We start from the raw sequence: 18144 nt of genomic DNA on the forward strand, positions 1-18144 counted from the left end.
TGTTTATGATTAATTTTTGATTCAATATCAAATTTTGCAAAATACATATTTTTAAGAAGCAATATTGCCAAATATTATTTTTTTATGCATGATTTCATTATAATTTTAATGCAAAATTTGAACATAAACTTAGGAGTATTCAATTAATGCCATACATAACAGCGGTAACATTTTTATTCGTTGCTAAGTATTGACATGTCTGCAATTATTTTATCTTATCATTGTTTTCTTTTTCCTTTTTGTGGAGTATTTTTCTATTGGCGTGGAAGGTGTTCATTTTAACCTGTGTATAATTGCATAATTTAAGAAAAGTACAACACAGATTTCTTTTTTTTTTCGTTTTCATTCATATTTTCTACATTATTCATTAAAAAACAATTGTTTTTCTTGTATTTTTCGTCACTTCCTGGAAAAGGATACGTAATATTGACATGGCGATCCATCTGATTTATGGACAATTCTCTGTGTACAGTTCTTTTCAATAACAACGCATCCCTCGGGTAAGGTGTAGTGCATTAGCATACTGGGAAAAAAGAATGATTGTATAAAACAAGAAGATAACGAGCTAGATTTTAATTTATATTAAAAAAGAAAATATTTTTCTTTTATTCCTAATGGTGAGTTTTATATAAAAGTGTGAAGTGAACTAGTTGACGGAGTATTTTCCATTAGAAATCAAAATTACTCGTCCTAACATTTTGTTGTAAACGTGTTTTTCGGAAAATAATACTTAAGTTGTCAATTAACTCTGTGGTAATAACATTTAATTTAAATATCAATTTATGTACAATTTACTCGTAAAAATATCAATTTATGTACAATTTACTCGGCAATTTTTGCCTAATTTTGTACAGACCTTTTTTTTTAAATCATATAAAGCAGAATTTGTTCAAAATACATACATATAGATAGATCAATGACGTATTATAAATAAGAATATTTATTTATGTACGTATGCCGACAATTTATATCACAATGGGCTTCAAATAAAAGATACAACTGTACTGTGAAACATATATAGATAACATTTATTCTATAATTATTATTCATAGATTAATATTTATAACAGTATTCAAGTTCAAAAGTATATAAAACAAAATAGAAGCAGAGCAAACAAGGACCTTCAAAACATCAGAAGTAGCATGAGGTTCCATGGAGGATCTAGCATCCCAAGCCGACCGGTCACACCCAATGTGTGTTCCTTGTCATGATAGGGAAATAACGGATAGATCTGTTGTCAATAATGGAGTAACAATTAGTATTCACATTTGACTCTTTGATAAATTGTATTTGCTGACAAGGTTATTGTTTAGATCATAGAAATCATGACTGTAAACGAGAGTGAAGATGTTCTTGTTTTTCAATCACAGAGTCTGAAATACCAATTTCATATTTTGATATGTACAAGAAAAAGACGTTCATGGCAATCTTACAATTTAACAAATCAAACTTTTTTGATAAATGTACAGTGGCTTTTCTAATATCAACTTCCCTTAATTAGTCAGCTACATGTATAGACCTGCAAATTGGGTTCATGTCTCTCCATTAATTATATACACAAAATTAAGCTGTACACATAAAAAAAATTAAAATGACATATTGTTAAGAAAAAATGAAGAAACCAAATTGTCAACATTTTTGTTTTAAATCATTACTTCGTAAGTTCTCTGCTCGATACAATGGTCTCTTCAGCAAAAACAATCTATCATTAAATCAAATGACTGACTTTTTATACATGTGTAGTAGGTGTTTAACCATCATTTACACACTGACTTGCCGACAGAGTTTCCGTGATTTTCTCATCATGACAAAGAGGACATGTCGACTGAGCCTGGAGCAGGGGACGCTTACTCTTCCATGGTATCTGATCCCGCCTCTGATGGTTTAGAGTATTTTTTTTCCTACTGATTTATATTGACTGAATGAATCTGTATCTCCAAATATTTCTCAAAATAGATAAAACAAACTAAAACGAATTTAAAACAAATGTCTTACGAGCAGCAATAAAGACCCAGATCCGCCCCGCAATGACACCTTAAACACTTGGTCATATCTGTGTGTGCTTCTCCTGGCGCCAAATACATTCCAGAATAGTTACAGTGTGTGGGAGGCGGATCTAAAATAAGAAACAGTTCAAAAAATAAAAATACCAATGTTAACAAAATTGAAATTATTCTGAAAGAATCAGAAACAGGCAGTTCTACATTTTTATCAAAGAATCATGTTACACGTGCAAAAATTTAAGTCCCAAACATATTTGGATAAAAAATAATAAAAAAAAAAATGGCCGAATAAATGATTGTAAAGTAGAAAAGAGTACACTTTTAAAATTAGGAAGATGAAACTCTTTTGCAAACAATGATTCCTATCATAGAATTCAGCATATCAATAAAAATATGGTTGTGGAACTAGATACAAAAACAAAAATATTGCAATTCTGATCTCGATTGATAACGTAATATATTTTGATCAATAACACTTTCGCATAAGATACAAAGAAAGACAACACTGATAAATCAGCATTTAATACTCACATAAATCAAATGTTGCAATCAGCAAGCAAAAGTACTAATATACTTGTAAATATCATCAATCTATGCCTTTGTGGTTATATAAAATCAATGAAATGTGTGCAAAAGTATAAAAGAAACTTAAGTATTTCATTTGTCCAGAAATATAAAGGAAAACGTCATTAAGAACATACAACTGCACTCAATGTACTTTCTCTCTATTTACTGGTCTTTACTTATTTTTGTTTGGCGTTTGACATGGTCGTAGTAATCGTTGGGTCTAGGGGTGGCCCTCCCCAATATCTTTGCCGATATATAGTATGATATTAGAAACATAAATATTATATACTTGTGACCCTCAATATAGACGTCTGATGACTCAAAAATATGAAGTTGTGCCACCCCCTTCATTTTGAATCACTCCCTATGGAGCAGTTTGATATATAGCAAAATTTAACGGTGTGAACTTTGAAAAAAGGAAATCATCCTTGATGCCTTGTAATATAAAAATTATTGTAACAGTAAAACTTATGTAACACAAAAACGCTTATTACGAATTCGCAGATAAAGCGAAATTTTCATGGATCCCCAGGTACATAAATTTAATTATTTTTATATCAATATGACGAACTACGGGTATAATAAAATGATTTCTCAGGTCCCAGTAACTCCGTTATAATCAAGCTTTACTGTACTTACATTCCACTTGCTATTACCTGTAGAGCCTGGGGGTGGCGGTGTTAACTGGTGAGCAGAGAAACACTGTCCTGTACAACTGCCAAGAAGGACAACGAACCATAACAAAGACAAGACAATGGACTTCATGTATCTACTAAAGTTGTGTCAAATTAAGCACAACACCGTTCCTAAGTACCTGTTCTATTGGTGTCAAATTAAGCACAACACAGTTCTTAAGTACTTCTTCATACTCCCTTATCTGTAATTTTACCTTGTATTGAAGTCCGTTTACTAAATGCACCTATATGTCACAATCTCGACCGATACACTATAAAATATATGAAATATTACTTCTCTGAGGTTTGCCTTAGTAAATCTTGCTTTAGGACAAAATTTTCACTGAGATATGTCCTATTTAACCTTTTTCATCAGTTGCTATTAGATTGAAATACTTAAATGATACAAATAGTTTAAGAGAAAAAATTATAATCCTATTGCACATATTAATAACATAGAAAACATTGTGAAAAGAACTACATAGTTGTAGCATTAAAATGACTCAGGGAATATTTCTGTAGAGGGATGTACTAAGGTTTTTCATTTAGTGCTAAACGCATTAAGGTATGGAAATTAAATTGAAGGTAAACGTATCACAGCTCGGTTTGTTTTTCATGTACGGTTTGTTTTACAATAGAACCACCCAGAAATATTACAATGTTGCTGATAATTTGTTGTATCGATCTCGTTAAGTTTAAGTAGATCAAAACAAAGATTACAGTGGGGTTCCTTGGTGCTTAGATTTGAGACTTTGTGTTGCTTTCTATATTTTTGGGTGTTGAACTATGTTCAATCTCCCATGGTCATCACGCATTTAACATTCGCAGTAATTTGTGTTGATTATATAGAGCCGAAAGCGAGGCTACTGTCCTCCGCCACATCATCCGCCACAAATAATTCAAGGTAATTTCTTCTGAATTGATCTCATTTTCATAATTTGAAATCAGAGGCGTAGTCACAAACTTAAAAGTGGGGGGGCTCAACTCCAGAAATTCTTTGACAAGCAAAAAAAAAAAAAAAAAAAAAAGAAAAGAAAGAAAAAGAAAATTGTAAGTTCCCAAAAACTTAAAAGTGGGGAAAATCCTATTTCGTAGGGGGGGGGGGGTAGTGGCCAACTTTTTTCAAAGGCAAGTTACTTTCAATTCCAATTTTTTTTCCAAAATTCTTCGATATTACTATACTAGGGTCAAACAGTGGGGGGCAACTATCCCTTCAATGAACATTTCCTATATTAAAGAAAATGTTGGGGAAATATAGCTGTGATTCTGTTCTTCATTGAAAAGTGGGGGGGGGGCACAGACATACTCTTGCCCCCCCAGATCTGAAAGTGGGGGGGCTATTGCCCCCGCTGCCCCCCCTGTGACTACGCCTATGGAAATGTAAGTAAATGCAATGATTAAGTAATCTTATTTTGAATATTAGATTTCGTTCAAAGTTAAATTATAAAGAATCTCAAAAGTTTTTCGTAACGGAACTCATTTTTAGTGTAGCGTCATACACTGAAAGAGATACGAACGACAACTCTATATACTGACGGCAAGCAGTAAATCTAGTCTTCCCGATGCCCGACGGTCCCGGGTTTTTGGCAATTTCTTTTTCACCGGTTCACAGAATTTATTCAAACTTTTCATGAACATTTTCGTGGTTTAAATAAATTCATTAATGCATAAAACCTTTAGGAAACAGGCGTATTTATTTCTAAATCAGCAGTATCACCTGCCAAAAGCGATAAATCTAGTACTCTGTTATAAATGTTAAAATCAAAAACGGACACAGATGTTTTCGTAAAATCGCGATTAAAAACAACAAAAGGAAGTATTTTTGTTTTTAATAAAAGGAAAACCTCATTTATATACCAGATAATTTGTACGCACACAGACTCTCACATATACCACTGTTTTTATGTTTGGTCATTAAATATTTGTTTTTAACTTTGTATTGCTTTTTTCTTCACAATATTAAAAATGATTAAGTTCTGACGTACTCCATGTATAATGTTCGTGTAATTGAAATACACTTATATTCACAGAGAAGTTTTATATAACAAACCTGTTATCTCTTAAAAGGATGCTGTGTTAAAATCCACATTTTATCAACATTGATATCATTCCTGCGAAACTGAAATTTTCATTACACCACATGGGTAAAGGTGCCATGGAAAATATATTATAAATTTGAAGAATGTGAGCAGTGAATTATATAAATGATCAACCGCCTCTAATATGAATATAATGGCATTGTCCATGTTTTGCAATGGGAAACCCAAAAGATGTGTAGGAAAAGTGATAGAAGGTGCACGACGGCAATATGTGATACAGATTCCATGAAAATTTCGTTCAGTGGTGTAAGAGTTGTGGATAAGAGATGGATATACCTAAAGCGTAACAAACAGATGGACGGAAATCCCGATTAATAAATACCCTCCCGCTTTTCAAGCAGGGGCTATAAAAAAAGGACTAATGTAGGCAGGCAAGCATTATGGCCCATGCGTTTTTTTGCTATTCAATGTCTCTGAATGTCTTTCTCAAGATTGTCGCAGCTCAAAAAATCTGAAACAGTTGTCTGTATTTGAAATAATAATATTGTTCACTCACTTAAGTCGACCGGAACGCGGCAGGTGTGTTGTCGAAGGTAAATAATGTAAACAATGTAACCAATGTGCAATCCATGGATCCTCCGCCAGCTCATTCGAACACTGCTACTAGTACTAATTTTAGTTCGAGACCTGCGTGGGTTGATCAGTTGTTTAGGAGAATTGGAGATATTGATATAAAATTATCGCGAATTGACAAAATAAACGATGACCTAGAATCGGTGGTGCTGTGTCCATGGACTGAGCAAGAGGCTGAGAAGACAAAGGTAATTAATGAGCAATTAAGGAAACAGGTCACAGATCTCAATGACAAAATTCTTGACCTTCAGAGTCGAAGCATGAGAGACAATTTATTGTTTTTTGGCCTTGCCGAATACCGTGGTAATAGAAGAGGGAATTGTGAAAGGCTCATAAATGACTTTTGTGAAACCAAGTTGAATATATCTGGAGTTGGAAACTACACTGAGCGTGCTCATCGATTGGGAAGATTCAGCAATCAAACAGTGCGGCCTATTGTTGTGAAATTCTCCAGCTTTAAGGAACAGGAGAGGATTAGGATGTGTGCATCCAAATTGAAAGATACAGGCTTTGGAGAAAGAGCAGTTTCCGGGTGAAGTTGTGGATAGGCGAAAAGCATTATTCCCGGTTATTCAGAGAGCCTTGCAGAATAACAGACGCGCAGTACTGAGGGTCGATAAGCTATACATGGACAGTAATTATGATAAATAACATAAAAATTTTCGTTGTTTTATCCTCTCATATGACATCATCTTTTAATAGAATACTGGATCGAAAAGGAGTTCTCTGTTGAGGTGGAAGGATTTTATAGTTTTGTTTTTCCTAGAAAATTTTCGAAATCTAAGCAAGGTGGAGGTTGTATTATTTTAATTCGTAAAAAATATTAAGCAATATGTATCTTTTCTTAAATATATGTATGACACTATCATATGGCTTAAGCTTGATAAATGTATATTACAAAGCACTGAAGCTATGTATATGGCCTGTGTGTATATACCACCAAGCAGTTTTAATTTCTACCAAACTTATGATTGCGATATATTTAGTGATCTCGAAAACCAAATTGTTGAATATATGAATTTTGGGAAAGTTATATTGATTGGTGACACTAATGCAAGAACAGCAGGCGCAAATGATTTCATAATGCATGATATATTACATAATGATGTTTTGAGAGAATTAAGTGAAGTTTTATTTAATGGCGTAGATACACATAATCAAAGTAGAACAAACCCTGATGTTGTTGTTAATGATTTGGGTAACAAATTATTATCACTTTGTAAAAGTAGTGGGCTGAGAATTTTGAATGGGCGTCATAAATTGGGTATGGACAAAGATTATTCATTTGTTGGCCCAAGGGGCATGAGTGTTGTAGATTATGTAATAACTACCCCTGATGTATTTCAACAAATTGATCAGTTTATTGTTGCAAACTTTAACATGTATTCAGATCATGCGCCTCTTCAGCTTAGATTGAAATCAAAAAATATTATATGTAACTCGATTGTGCATAGTGAGAGTGAAAACCAAATTTCTGCGCAATTCCTCTGTAACCAGAATTTGTTTTCCCAAGCTAGGGCTTTAATTGAGAATTTTGAAGATCTTGTGTCATGTTTACAAAACACCCCGTCGGAGTCCCAGTCTAGTATAGATGTATCGATCGATTTGTTTACAACACGTTTGACTGACCTTATGCGACCTTATTTTGAAGTTAACAAAAGGCGTTCAAAACCGGTTCATAATCCAGGTGGAACAAGCTCTCGAAATTACCAGACAAACCTTGGTTTAACGTAGAGCTCAAAGAAAAGTATAGGATATATCGCTCAGCACTCACCCGTTTTAATAATACGAAAAACAGAGAAAACCATTTGAATTTAACCGAAGCTAAAAAAAGTTTCAAGCATTCAGAAGCAAAACTTAGGCGCCAGTATTTATGGAAAGAAAGCGATTTATTGGATCATCTCCGGAAAGATAACCCAAAAATATTTTATAAACATTTTCGAAAAAGAAAACAAGAACATACATCAATTGATTTGGAACTATTCCAAAGGCATTTCAAAGATTTATCTACATTTTCTACCAATATGGATAACGGATTGGACACAGGAAATATCGTGTTTGATGAATTAGATACTGAAATCACTGAAAAAGAAATATCGGATGCTATAGATTGTCTTAAACGAGAAAAATCTCATTGCCTTGATCATATTTTGAATGAATACTTTATAGAATTCAAGGACATATTTTTATCATATTTACATATTTTTTTTAAATCGTATATTAACATCTGGTTATTTTCCAACAGAATGGTCTGATGCTATTATTGTGCCTGTTTTTAAGAAGGGCGACCCCGACGCTCCCAATAATTATCGAGGTATAAGTCTTATTAGCTGCTTTTATAAATTGTTCAGCTCAATACTGAATAGAAGGCTTATACTATGGGCATCATCTAATAGTGTTATTACAGATGCACAGTTTGGTTTTCAACCTATGTTAGGTACTACAGAAGCAATATTTGCGCTACATTGTCTTGTATCAAAAACACTTCAAACTAAGAAACGGCTTCATTGTTGTTTTGTTGATTATAAGAAGGCTTTTGACTCCATCATTAGAGAAAAGTTATATAGAAAACTAAAGTATTATGGTATACAAGGGAAACTACTAACAATTATTCGTTCCATTATTCTAGAATTAGAAGCTGTGTAAAATCCTCTGATCGTATATCTAATTTTTTTTAAAAGTAATGTTGGTCTTTTACAAGGGGGAGTTTAATCGCCCATGTTGTTTGTATTATATGTTAGTGATCTTGAAAATGAATTCATAAAGCGGGTAACACGCCCACTGATTTGCAGCTATTAAGCCTTTATCTTTTAATGTACGCAGATGACATGGTATTGTTTTCAGAATCAATAGATGAATTACAAAGCATGTTAAATACACTAGAGTTATATACGTACGTTTGTTTTGAACGTAGTTTATTGATATCAATCAAAAGGATTGGAAACAAGTTCTAAATAACTTAGTGAATTCCTCTCCTTATATAATACAATATGTCATGCAAAAAGAAAAAAAAATAATACAATCGATACATGAATAAATAGATACAATATAATGTAATACATCATTTGGAGAATCTACATGTTTATACGTACGTGTGGGGTCTAGATGTAAATGTATCAAAAAGTAAAGTTGTTGTTTTTAGAAATGGCGAGAAAGTCCGCGCAAATGCAAAATGGACTTATAATGGTGAAAATATAGAAATAGTGGACCAATTTGTTTATTTAGGCATTGTGTTTAACTATAACTGTAAATTCTTCATTTCTCAAAAACAATTAGCAACACAAGGTCACAAAGCTCTGTTTGCTCTCAAATCAACAATGAAGCAGCTTTATCTAAATCATTGTATTTTGTTTTCTATTTTTGATACCTATGTGTGCAGTATCTTAAACTATGGCTGTGAAGTCTGGGGATTCCACAAAGGCCAGGACAGTGAAAAGGTCCATCTTGATTTTATACGATATGTCCTCGGTGTCCGTAAAACTACGAACACGTCCATGTTGTACTTTGAGACGTCTTTGAGGACGTCTACCTATGTATTTTATTCGTATTTATCGAATGTTTAAATTCTGGTTTAAATTATTACAGTCTGAAAATTGTATATTAAGAGCTGCCTATGATTGGTCTTATTGTAGTTGTGAAAATGATAAGCAAAATTATCAAAGTTGGGCAAAATTATCAAGGAGCAATTACATTGTTTGTGCCTTGGGTATATGTGGAGCGACCAAAGGAATCTGAATAGTCGTATCTGTCTGCCGATCATTCGTCAAAGACTTAATGATCACTTTATACAAACCCTATATAGTAAAATGCAAACAGAATCAAAATGTTATATTTATAAGCATTTAATTGACAACTTTTGCTTGCAACATTACTTAGAAAAATCGATACCAAAGGTGTACAAAAAATGTATTTCTAAAATAAGGTTGTCCTCGCATAATCTGTTTATTGAAACGGGTAGACATAAAAATGTAACAAGTGACAAAAGATTCTGTAAAATATGTACTACAGAAATTGAAGATGAATATCATTTTTTACTTGAATGCCCAATTTATTCAACATTACGATCAAAGTTTTTGAAAAAATATTATTGGTATAGGCCATCTATGTACAAATTAATACAGTTGCTAAGTGTGAATAATGTAAAAGAATTATGTAATTTAGGGAAGTTTATTTATAAAGCCCTCTCGCTTAGAAATGATTTAATCATGTCATAGTGTGCCATTTGCAGATATGTTACTTTTATATTGTTGATATGACTATAACTGCTATATTACACGTACTTTGCATTAATCTCATGTCCTTCTCCATATGAACTGTAAAGACTGTTAATATGAGTTTGTATGTATATATGTGCATGTTCCATAGAGATTTACAAGGACTGACCGTCCATTTCCGAATAATTTAATTTGGTTTGTATTCTCGCCTCTCATTGGTTGATTTCCAAAAAGGAACGCAAATTATTTTGTATAATCTGGTTTGGTATGGGGACACACCACCCCCCCCTTGACGATCAGCTTAATCATCTTATCCAAGCATATCCCCTCATTTCCAGTCCTCGGAATCCACAAAAAATTCCAGATTTAGTAAATGTACCTTTAAATTCAACTAGTTACTCGATCTTACCTCATGTAAACAAACATCATGGCTGCTAGATCTATATATCAGTTATTACCTCCCCTCGCCTCAAATCAGTTCCGTTACTACGGTTGTATTATTGCGCGGTAAATTTAAACTCATCAAAAGCAACACAATTTTACATCCAAAGTTGTTTAAATATTTTAAAATTAGAATTAGAGTCATTCCTTAATTATTTCCTTAAATACCATAAGACGTATGTCTTTTGCAATAAAGAAATTGAAGAAAAAAATTGACACAGACTCAAGGCTATTCCTTCAAGATCAAGGTCACTGACAGAAAAACATATTTTCTTTTCAACGCTATGAATGAGTAAATGAATTTTTTTGGCGCCTCTTACTTGAAACAAAAATTACTTATGATTGGAGGTTGTGTCATGTCCTTGATCACAGGTCTTTCTGATAAATCAAGGTCGCTGGCAGAGAAAAAAAGGGTTTAATTGAAGCATAACATTGTAATTGAGATTCACTGGAGGTTCATGCGGTGAAAGGAGGTTGTTCACATAAGAAAGTGCAATGACCTTGACCCAATGTCGTAACTTCATATTTCTGTCTACAGCTCCAACGGGACTTTAATACTTGTTGCTTTGCAACGAGCTCGGGGCTTGGCTCAAGTTTCTGCAATGGTGGTTGTCACCAAAGGTACAGAATTAAGCAGGATTGGTGCCTTTTTTAAAATATGCTAATTTTTTGATATATTTTTCTCGATAAATATATATTTTTTGAACATTTGTTTTCAAGTGATACTTTCTATATGTTAAACAATGATATATTCATAAATTGCAAAAGTTTTAACTTTATAAACCACATAGTTTTGGAGCTATTGTAAAAATAAATTTTTGGACATGTTGACCTTTGATAAAATCTTAAACACTTTACAAGAACGGTAAAACGTTGTTTGTAAAATAATTTGCAGTATTGAAGCTTTTAATGAAATAAAAACTACCAAAGAAAATTTGAATTTTGAATGCGACTCAATCAATCCTATCGGTGAAAATTAACAACTAATATGAATGTTAAAGTTAATGTTTACATATTTTCCCCAGGCTAAATGCGGTCTTGATGGGTTTTAATAATTGCTGTTTGCTATGTCTCAATTCTTAGTGATCTTCTAATTATGTTCTCAATAATACATATGAAGAGGGTCATTAGGATACTTCTTTTGTCATGGTTTATTTTTTAGTCCGAATAATTGACAGCTGTTAATGTATGTTTAGTTTCATTTGTAAATACTCATGCATGAGTAGTTAGTTAATTGGCTCGTTATGTGTTTTCTTATTCTTCAGCAATGATTAATAGAAAACAAATATTTTATTGTATAGATATGCGATAAAGGAATCGAATTAAACAATTTTTTTTCAAAGAAAACAAACGTCATGTTATTGAAAATTGCTCTTATGTATCCTCAATGCAGGGACAATATTAAGATGATTTAATTAAATCCATTTCATTAATATTCTATATCTTCGGAAATGTTAGATCAAACATTTGGTTTAGAAGCCACTCTTTAAAAAGATTTGGTTTTTGGAGCAATCTGGTTAGGATACCTTTCGATAATTAGAAATGGTTTGCAGTCACGGAAAAGATAAAGTCCTTCTTTTTGCGATTACCGTTCTTTGTGTCGGGAAAGCTTGTGCAACTGGACCTTTACACAAGGAACAAATTTTTAAGCGCAATTCTTCATTTGACCATAAAACACCAAACAAAACAGAATTATGTATTACAACTGTAGAAGGAATCGATCAGTCGATGTGTTTTTACATGTGCTTAAGACATTTACCTAAATGCGTGAGTCTTTTGTACAGCGGAAATTTTACATTCTGTAATCTTTTGACACTTCATCTGAGTGACAAAATTCTGAGTTTAACAAGCAACACCTCAGACGAAGGGCGGTGGGAATACTGGGCAAATGTTCGAGGTAAGATGTTTAATCTCACAATTATTCTGCGTCCCCCGCTTTCACAAGGTGGGGGTTTTTGATTTTGGTCGGTCTCTCCGTCCGTCTATATTAATGTCTATCTATGTCACATCCATTTCCCCGCGATATCTCGAGAAACTTTCGAGAATTTGATATTAAAGAAATAAAGAAAGAGAATAAAGATATGTTACACAGCAGCTCCCTTTTGGCTTAAGAGAGACCATAGCAATATAGAGGTCCAAAGGTCAAGATTATAAATTCATAATTTCTCTGTTTGAATTCTTTCGTTCCTGCGCAATATCTAGTGAACTTTTTAAGCTTTTGCATTAAAAATATGTACCATAACTTCATATGGCTTATTTATTTTGAGGTCAAAGGGCAATATCGTAAAGTCATCGATGTATATTCAATACCTCAAGAAGCCTTGTAGATTTTACTTCCTATGACACGTCTGTCCTTCTTTAAATGTCTTGCCCCCTTTCGACCCCCTAGATACGCGCATACTCTTCTTCTTCTTAAGTAAGGGACACCGATTCTTTGAATTAGCTTGTTTTCCCTTGAATTTCCAAGTTGTTAATCTAAACAAAATGCTAAATAACTTAATTTAAATGATTAATTTTGAAAAATTCGATTCTTCCTAAATTGATTCTTTCTGAAAAATGCTACATGTATTGGAGAAATACCTTAATACATTCCGTCGAAAGTCCATTAAACCTAGAATTAATAATAAAGGTGCAATGTATAGGCAATGTATAGGCAGAAATGAATTTTGGTCTTAGTCGCAAGTTCTTTTGTAAAAGGGGCCCCAGAATATACATGTATGCAATTTTGAAAATATCTTCTTTTTTTTATGTAATTAGTTAAGAAAATGTCTTTCATTGATTAGAAAACGGGTAAAAGATCGTTCGAAAATATTTTAATGAAGTTTATATTTTATGTTACATATCCAAAAATATATACTTATAACGTATTAACCAAAGGGTTTTTGAAACAGGAAATATAGTATTATTATTGAAATAAGTTGATTAGAAAAAGCGAATTATCATTTTTGAATGTAAAAAAAATACATTATTTTTTTAATCGTCGTAATAGAAACCTTATTTAAGGAAAAAAGGAAAAGCTGTACTACTGCACATTAAAAAAATCCATGTATAAATACGAGAATGACTTGTCTGGATAAATATGACTGAGCAGCATTACACATGTACATAAAGTAAACGGATTACTGTTTATAACAAGAAAACATTGATGTAACCATCAATTGTCGCCCGGGAAATAAATAAAGTAAACAATGGAAATGAGCCTTGATCATCAAATCGCTTCGATAAGTGTGAAAAATGCATGCCTCTAAATGATGGAGACGATAGTCGAGAATATTTTGAAAACTTATAGTCGGATTAAAATCGAACAGAAACGATGCCCTTTTTAAACTTTATCAATTCCTCAAGTAAATGATGGCTGCATAAAATATGAATTGAAACTAGGCTCATGCATCATCTATTTTCAAAATGTATTTCACTTTAAGAATATAAAACACGAACTTTGTAGAAGTACGTTTTTATGCGATTAGTAAAATTCGATGTTCTTAAAAAGGGATCTGTCGTTTTTTCAATAGTAAATGAGAAGCAACTTTATATATCAAATATCAAAAACATATATATTTTTACAAATTCACTTTATGGAAGTAAATATATTATGTTTCTCGTAATTGATAATGGGAAAGAACATTCTGATTAACAATCTTTCTAACGTTCAGGAAACCTTTGATACTGAATAACTTTTCCCACCTCAATCTCCATACACCAACACTTAAACTTATATGTATAGAGCAGCCCGGTCATCCGGGCTGCAATAATCACTAGAAGCTCACAAAAAAACTTCTGAATATTTACAATAGCGACATATTTCTTATTTGTGAAAACTTAAGGTCAAGATCTAGTAAATGAAAGGTGCCTACAGATTTATCAAATTTGAGAAATAAATTCCTTTATTGATGCTTTACAACTTCAGCTTGGTCAAATAAGGTGTTTCGGGGCACAAATTGAAGGTAAAGAAGATAAAAAAACTGTACTTTAATCTGTCATTTTCAACGAAAAATTAAGAAAACCAGTCATCAATATGGGTTTTTTTTTCATATTCGACAAAGGAAATGTATCCAGATTGCCTACAGTCTCTCAGAAAACGGTAATTAGTATGTTCATGGCCTCTGCTTTAAAAGATTTTGTCGTTCATGCATAGATATATGGTTGTACATTCTTAGATAAGAAAAAAGTTGATAGACATTCATTTCAGCTTGTGATGAAGGCTGGGTTCCTTTCAACGGTCATTGTTATTATCTCGACGAAAGAGAAGCAACTTGGGATGAGGCAGTGGTATTGTTTTCTTTTGTTTACTTTTTTTGTTAAAACATAAGTATTAATATATGTCTCTGTATTTTTCAATGAAATATATGGAAATAATAAACAACAAGGGCACCGCTAAGCGGAGCATCCCCTCGCGACAGGAACTTGTGACTGGTAATGGTAATATCTAATGAGGGATGAATTCTCTAGAGGGATGTTAAACTTGTTAAAGATTGATAGTACAACGTATTTTGTTTAATGTACCTCTCAGGAATTTTTTTTGCTCATATGAAGAGCTGCACATTTTTCCCTATAACAGTCACTGACGGCCATTGAGCAGTGAGGGATCTTTTTGTGCCAGCATCTATTGGGACATAGACCCTTGGTTTACACGGTCTCATTCGAAGGACCAGTCTCCATGTCCCACAGTCGGATTCGAATCCGCAACATTGGGATCAACTCCCTTACTTTTGACAAAAGTATTAGGGGGTAGGGTGTTGTTGTTGATCCATTTTTTTGCGTACAAAATGCAAAGAGCACAGCGTCTTGGTAAGGGGGGGGGGGCATTACATGGATACGTAATTTGGGGTAGTAAAGTTTAGTTTAAGATGAAGAAAATAAAAATGTTTTTCAGCACTTTTTATTTTATTTTTCCAACAAAATGGGATGGGGGGTGTCTATTTTTAATAATCAAATTGCATAGCATTTTAGTGGGGAGGGGGCATAACATGCATACGTGATTGGACAGAAACACATCACGTATGCTACAGGTATAGTTATTTACCTACCTAAGTATATCTCACTGTTCCAGGCAATACGCATTTTTTTGGTAATGAAAATTAACAATGTACATCGAGAGGTTAATTGAACTTGTGAATTGTATTTACGGCTTTCAGGAATAACGTGCAGCCCTAATTCCCAGACATTTGTTGGAATTTGGTAATGAAACCGCGACGTTCGTCAAATTATTTTAATTACTTAACGTCCGAGAAGACATGTTAATTCATACAGACTTTCTCAAAATACGCACAGTTAAATGAGAATGCGCAAATACAGTTACGAAGTAAACCTTACTGATATTGAAGCGATCCGAATTTACCAGGTTAATTAAAGGGAAGTGGTATTGTCAAGTCGTACATAAAACTATAGTTTATTGAAGCAACCTAGCTAACTAGCTTTAAGTGCAGAGTATAGAACTAAATTTGCAGCTTACCACCGGAAAGTGGTGGCGTCTCCATATTAGTGAAAAATTCTCAAGAGGGACGTTAAACATCATACAATCAACCCTATGCTTTATTTAAATATGTTAACATTTTTTTTGAATGTGAATGTTTTTATAATGAAAAAGGTGAATGTTACGAATAACAATCGATCCCATGAAATTAAAATGTTAATATAATGGACAGCGATCGATCCCTTGAAAAGTAAATATGCATACAAATTTCATTGATGATAAAGGGTGTAGTTAAGGAATAACTGTCTTATTTTTCGATTTCATGAAGTGATCAATAGATTGGCTTGCGTGATAATTTGCATAAACGCCGAAGGCGTTTATGCATAAAATTATCACGCAAGCCAATCGATTGATCATCTTCATGAAATTGAAAATTCTGACAGTTATTCCTTATATTTACATGCTTTGATTCCGCCAATCCACGTGCTCCAAGCCCTGCTTCTGTCTAGCTGTTTGTCCCGCCCTGCACGTGGTTTTTTTTGGAACCGCGCCAATACATTGATGGGGAAATAAAGTACATTTACATTTGGTAATTTTATCTCGGACAAAGACATTGGAAATGTAAATATAAAAAAATAAATATTTAAACACCTTCCAAATATATTTTAGTTGGAAGTTTAAATATTTTTCATACTGAATTAAACAAAATAATATGTTTTTTTCTTATACTGTATATTTAAGGCTCAATGTGAACAGAGAACCTCGTACTTGATAGAAATGAATTCCGACTTAGAAAGTATTTGGATCACAGAGTCATTTCTTTTGCCTGTAACTGGTGGTGAGTGGTTCATTTCTTAAAAAGAAATTGAATTGTATGTTCTTTTTTTTTAAATGTACATATAAGCATACATATTAAACATGTATTCTAATGAATAAAAAACATGTATTCTAATGAATAAAAAACAATTCAAAAGTTAATCGTGTTTAAAAACATGTACCGGTAATTCCTTGTCTGTATGCGTAAAAATCTCCACCCCTTTGAATTGGAGAGAGAAAAATGATGTTAAATCTTTTCCTTTACATAAATGTAAAAGCACATTAACCTTTGGCATATTTGTTTTACTTTGAAATATTCCATTTATTAAATTCTACGTTTAAAAACAAAACCCTATCTCTCCACTATAAATGCTACGATTAATATGCTTTGGCATTGTAGTTGAAGCAATATGTCCTCACTTCTTCAGCTGTTCAGTTTGGGTTGGTGCAAGAAGTGAATTGCCTCCGGACGAATTTCTATGGAAACAAAGCGAAATGGAAGTTGTGTTTCCTCAATGGGCGCCAAACCAACCTAACAGCGGTGGTGGTGTCCCTGCATGCATCGTTCTTCAGAGAGACGGGACCGGAAATGACATGTATTGTACGAAGACATTCCAGTTCATCTGTGAGAAAGAGTAATACTGTCCAAGAGCAGGAAAACCTCGAACATTCATGTAACACAGACATTTGTGTATATGAACGCGACAAGTATTGTGTTTCCCTTGAAGAAATTATTGGTTATTTAGGGAGGGGTGTGTATAAAATTAAAGTATTTTATAGTATTTTTTATTTGTAATGTATAAATTTTTAACATCCGGTGATGTCTATACCGAGCGCAGCGAGCGTCGGAACGCTCATCACTGCAAGCTCTTCAAGCAACGCCTGTGCGAAGAGAAAATTCGGACTACTGCACATTCATTCGATAGAAGTTTTTGACGCATTAATTTGGACCCATAATGCATCACTTGTTAAAGCTAGGTTCTCGCGAGAATAGCGGCAAATGTTCAACTAAAAGTAAACATGCCCTGATTTAATGGATAAATATTGAAGATAAACAGTAAACGAAACGTTCTTCATTTACTTTCAGCACTGTTCAGGCTTCTTTTTGGAAATGTAACTTACATATGACATCATGTGACGTAAGAGTCTAGACGACCAAATCAATCTGTACCCAGAGTTGTCGTTCGCTTCGTATAAGTGGAACGATAACTCTGGGTAGAGATTGGCACCAAATGGACACAGACTATCAATTATTTTGCTATACATTCCTTTATAACATAAAAAATATTTTTAAAAAATACACCGGCTCAACTTACCTAAAACTTGGCACAGAGTAAGACTATT

The 18144-nt window shown here is 33.2% G+C and overlaps 2 protein-coding genes across 2 annotated transcripts; one reads left to right on the plus strand and one right to left on the minus strand.

The window, feature by feature from the left end:
- Nucleotides 1-333: 333 nt before the first annotated feature.
- Nucleotides 334-3365, minus strand: LOC134264505 (uncharacterized). Its single transcript, XM_062746796.1, has 3 exons — nucleotides 3227-3365; nucleotides 1996-2116; nucleotides 334-523 (listed from the first exon to the last, which is right to left on the minus strand). The coding sequence occupies exons 1-3, from the start codon at nucleotides 3333-3335 to the stop codon at nucleotides 400-402; spliced, it is 354 nt and encodes a 117-aa protein (XP_062602780.1). The 5' UTR covers nucleotides 3336-3365; the 3' UTR covers nucleotides 334-399.
- An 8847-nt stretch (nucleotides 3366-12212) lies between these two features.
- LOC134264506 (C-type lectin domain family 17, member A-like) lies at nucleotides 12213-17451 on the plus strand. Its single transcript, XM_062746797.1, has 4 exons — nucleotides 12213-12468; nucleotides 14761-14840; nucleotides 16726-16822; nucleotides 17201-17451. Exons 1-4 carry the CDS (start codon nucleotides 12300-12302, stop codon nucleotides 17437-17439), a joined length of 585 nt encoding a protein of 194 aa, XP_062602781.1. The 5' UTR covers nucleotides 12213-12299; the 3' UTR covers nucleotides 17440-17451.
- Nucleotides 17452-18144: the final 693 nt, after the last annotated feature.

This window comes from Saccostrea cucullata, unplaced genomic scaffold, assembly GCF_032062105.1.
Source record: "Saccostrea cucullata isolate Sc308-1 unplaced genomic scaffold, CSIRO_AGI_Scuc_v1 ctg1166, whole genome shotgun sequence".
Taxonomy (NCBI): domain Eukaryota; kingdom Metazoa; phylum Mollusca; class Bivalvia; order Ostreida; family Ostreidae; genus Saccostrea; species Saccostrea cuccullata.

Bases quoted from the DNA above. Each gene is read 5' to 3' on its own strand.
- LOC134264505 (XM_062746796.1), bottom strand. From the start codon at position 3,335: ATGAAGTCCATTGTCTTGTCTTTGTTATGGTTCGTTGTCCTTCTTGGC. The intron at 2,117-3,226 runs GTAATAGCAAGT...TTCTTATTTTAG, and splicing joins GCCACCCCCAGGCTCTACAG to ATCCGCCTCCCACACACTGT. The intron at 524-1,995 runs GTAAGACATTTG...CTTTTTTCCCAG, and splicing joins CTGGGTCTTTATTGCTGCTC to TATGCTAATGCACTACACCT.
- LOC134264506 (XM_062746797.1), top strand. From the start codon at position 12,300: ATGTGTTTTTACATGTGCTTAAGACATTTACCTAAATGCGTGAGTCTT. The intron at 12,469-14,760 runs GTAAGATGTTTA...CATTCATTTCAG, and splicing joins ATACTGGGCAAATGTTCGAG to CTTGTGATGAAGGCTGGGTT. The intron at 16,823-17,200 runs GTGAGTGGTTCA...TTGGCATTGTAG, and splicing joins TCTTTTGCCTGTAACTGGTG to TTGAAGCAATATGTCCTCAC.